The following is a 3,997-nucleotide window of genomic DNA, read 5'->3' as shown; positions in this document are numbered from 1 at the left end:
GTTTGTGAGTGTTTATCCATATGTTTGCATTTTTATGTTTATTAGCCCCATGTATTAAAATAAAAGGCTCTCATTATATTGTATTGATAGAGCTGAAATGAAAAACCGAAGGAACGAACAGATGAACGAACGAACAAATGAATAAACGAACAAATGAACAAATTACTGATCGATCGAGCCATATAATGGAAAAAACTGACGAATAGATTGAATGAACAAATGAATGAATGAACAAAAGTAAGAACGAGTGACGCGAGTTGCAAAGAAATTGCAGGCTTTACGAAAAACAATACAACTTACACCCAAAAAATTTACAACATTTCGGAAATATTTTACACGACACTGTATATTTAAATTTTTGCACGCAATTACCACCATGAAAAAAGAAAAAAATGTTGGGAAGAAGCGGCTTGATGCTTCAATTCTTACCATTTCGTAGCCCGATCCTAAATCCAATCGAGGAGGTCTTCTCTAAAATGGAAGAATGCAGTCGAAGCACGAAACTGGACCAACGAGTCGGAGTTTTGTATGACCAGAGTTTTTGGAATTTAGCCAGTAAATCACATCTGATGACAGTAGAAACCATTGCATACAGTCGTATGAGAAATTTCTTGGGTAAGGCTTGTGCAGAGAGGTTTGAATTTGGGAAAACGCGTATATCCCCAATACAATTTGTTATACTTCTAGTAAGACAAATTAAACATGCTTAGTTATAAATGTTGTAAAATATTTCGGAAATGTTGTAAAACCTCTTGGATAAGTTGTATTATTTCTCTTAAAAACCTGTATTTTAAAAATGAACAGGTGAACGACAGAGTGAATGAATGAATGAAGAAAATAAACAAAAGAACGAATGAATGAGCGAATGAATGAATGAGTGAAGAGCATGAGACGAATGAAATATTTAAGATGATAGGTAACGTGACGAGAAGTTTGCGCTATTAACAACTCGCTAGTGATGATTAACAATTGAAAAATTTTTTAAACACAGACACACACACGCACACGCACGCACGCACATATGCATTTAGTCAGTTGTTATTTGCCGTTCGATAATTATTATAATCTGTATTTCTATTGAATACTTTAAAGCTTGTAAATGTGATGATCAATTATTATTATTAATTATTTTAAATTATTATTATTGTTTTTTATTGTTATTTTTTATTATACCGAAAATAAAAATATAAATAATTATAATATACTGGTAGAAGCAGTATTGTTAGTAGAAGAAGAAGTGGTAGTAGTATTAATTCTTTTTATACTACTTTCATGGCGCAAACATAAATTACAAATTTTTCTTATATCTGATTCACTATGTGTTTGAGCCTGGCTAGAGCGCAACTGATTCTCAACAATCCCTCAAACGACAGCAGTCCTACCGATTTAGCTAACTTAGTTGCTGACTATTCAATCATTCAGATCAGATAATCATCTGGTCTATTATAGAACATGTGTGTGGTGTGTGTGTGTGAGTGAGTGTGTGTGTGTATTTGTGTGTATGATAAAACATTGTTATTAGTTCATTTCATATTATTGATATTTTTATATAGGAAAAAAATTAATTCCACCACATAGAACAATGCATCCACATGTATAGGATTAAAATATGTAGATAACAGTATGTGTGGGAATGTGACAGAAAATGTTTTGTCCTCAGAAATCAACTTTCAATGAAGGCATCGGACGATCCATCCTTTGTTCGTCAATGTATCAAATTATAAATTCATCAGCGTTCTGCTGGCGTTGGTGGGTGTTGTTTATACAAAAGTGTACATACCTACAAATTCAGAGAGAACAAACATGCAAACACAAAAATAAACGCAAGCACGCACAAACACACATACACAGATACACACACACACACAAACAGGACATAACACTTCAACGTTGTCAATTTTTTACTTTCATTGAATTTGAAACAATGGAAGAAAGGCCGTTATCTCTCTCTTTCTCTCTCTCTCTCTTTTTTTTTCTATCTCTTTTTTTTTCTCTCTCCCACTCTTTCCTTTTTCCTTCTCACTGTGTATGTGTCTGTCTGTCATCATAAAAACGTCTAATTGAAATGATAGAACTAAAAAAAACTGAGATAATTGCAAAAAACAACTACAAAAACATATACTACTACTAATAATATTAACTTAGAAAATAATTATAAGTGTAGGTATATTTGTTTGTTTGTTTGTTTGTATGTGAGTGTATGTATGTAAGTATGCATGAATGTATGTATGTATGTATGCTTGTATGTATGCATGCATGCATGTATGTATGCATATATGTGTGAATGTACTTGAAGAATGCAATACATACATCCAATGTTCCAGCTCATACACTCATACAAATCACTACACAAATACATGACATATATACATTACCATACATCAGATAGGAGATCTGTATGATATAGATTGATGTATGCAAATGATAGGTTTATATAACCGGCCAATGGGAGTTTTGGATTCTAATATATGACAGATGTCTAAGACCAATTCAGTGCTCGAAGCGTTCGCGTTGATGTTTTTGTTGTTGCTAATGTCATTATTGATGTTGTTGCTGTTGTTTGTTTTGTTGTTGTTGTTGTTGGTTTTGTTGTTGGTTTTGTCGTTGTTGCTGTTGCTATTGTTGATGTTCTTACTGTAATGTTAATGTCATTAAAGTTGATGTCGTCGTCATTCTGCGTGTGGTTAACAATAGAAATGTCATTTTTTATTTTAACGTTGCGTTTGCCGCCGTTCTGAGGTCACGGCTATTGGTGTACCTAATGTAAGGGCTGTCTCCTCTCAATATTGATCAGTCCCGAACGACAAATAGATAGATACTCGTTTAAAAAAATAGCCCAGCAGCAAACACATACGCACGTAGAACGACCAAGAGTTAAACAGACACGCAGGCACTTGAACAAACGAAATGAAAATTCGCGAAGTAAGAAAGAGAGATGAAAAAGAAAAGAAAGAAAAAGAGAAAGAGAGAGAGAGATAGCGAGAAATACAAATAAATAAACACTTACACACGCACACGCACGCACGCACACGCTCACATTTATCGCAACTACCTGGGATATTATATGTGTGTTCAAGGGACCGTATGATTGTGTTCAACAGCAACTACTACTATTTAAGGCCTGCTAGAATCTATATTTCATTCAATTCTCAATGATGTGACGCACACGCACACAAACACACGCACACACATACACATACACACTTTCCACTGACACTCAGACGTATTTACGCCAACAAACACACATGTCAACATACACATATATCTATGCTATATGCTCAAACACACATAAATATATTTGTTGTATGAATCTATACGTATATTATGATTGTAAGTGTTTGTATGTGTGTGTGGTTAAGTGTATAAATATGTGTGAGAATGTGTGCATTATGTGTCTGTGTATGTGTGTGCGTGTGTGTGTAGGTGTGTATATGTGTTGGTTCGTCTATTTAATTATTTTGAAAATTATGCATAAACGTGCGTGATGCCAGACACATGAATGCGTGCGTGTTTAAAATTATTAACGATTATTAAAAACGGCATGCAAATATGTGTTTGTGTATGTGTATACGTGTGTATGTTTGTATATGTGTATGTATGTGTGTGTGTGTATATGTGTGAATGTATTTTCATTATGTGTGTGAAAAAATGTATGTGCATGTGTATTTGTAGGTAGTGTGTTTAATACTTTTTAATATTGATTTGTATGTGCGCTGTTTTTGTATGCGCGTAAGTATGTGTGGTGTGTACAGTATGATTTGTGTGTGTGTGTATGTGTTTGTGTGTGGTTGTGTGCGTGCAAGCAATTTTACGTCTGTGATGTCTGTGATGGATAATTGAATTTGTTAGATTTGATCGAGATAAAATTGGAGTGATGATACGCTCCGCTGAATATATAATGGCCTATGCCTGTGTGCATGTGTGAGTTTCTATGTGTATGTTTGTTTGTATGTGTGTCTGTGTGTGTGTAGTTATGAGTGTATTTTGTATATATATG

At 34.0% G+C, this 3,997-nt stretch overlaps 1 protein-coding gene across 1 annotated transcript; it reads left to right on the top strand.

The window, feature by feature from the left end:
• Window positions 1-392: 392 nt before the first annotated feature.
• HELRODRAFT_166395 (hypothetical protein) lies at window positions 393-828 on the top strand (the record flags this gene model as incomplete). The annotated part of the gene is made up of 2 exons (XM_009033328.1): window positions 393-686; window positions 805-828. 2 exons carry the CDS (start codon window positions 393-395, stop codon window positions 826-828), a joined length of 318 nt encoding a protein of 105 aa, XP_009031576.1.
• Between the last annotated feature and the right edge of the window lie 3,169 nt (window positions 829-3,997).

The sequence above is a fragment of the Helobdella robusta genome (genome assembly GCF_000326865.2).
Source record: "Helobdella robusta unplaced genomic scaffold HELROscaffold_9, whole genome shotgun sequence".
NCBI lineage: Eukaryota > Metazoa > Annelida > Clitellata > Rhynchobdellida > Glossiphoniidae > Helobdella > Helobdella robusta.
The sequence above is the reverse complement of the archived record's forward strand: the minus strand, read 5'-3'. Positions and strand labels throughout refer to the sequence as shown.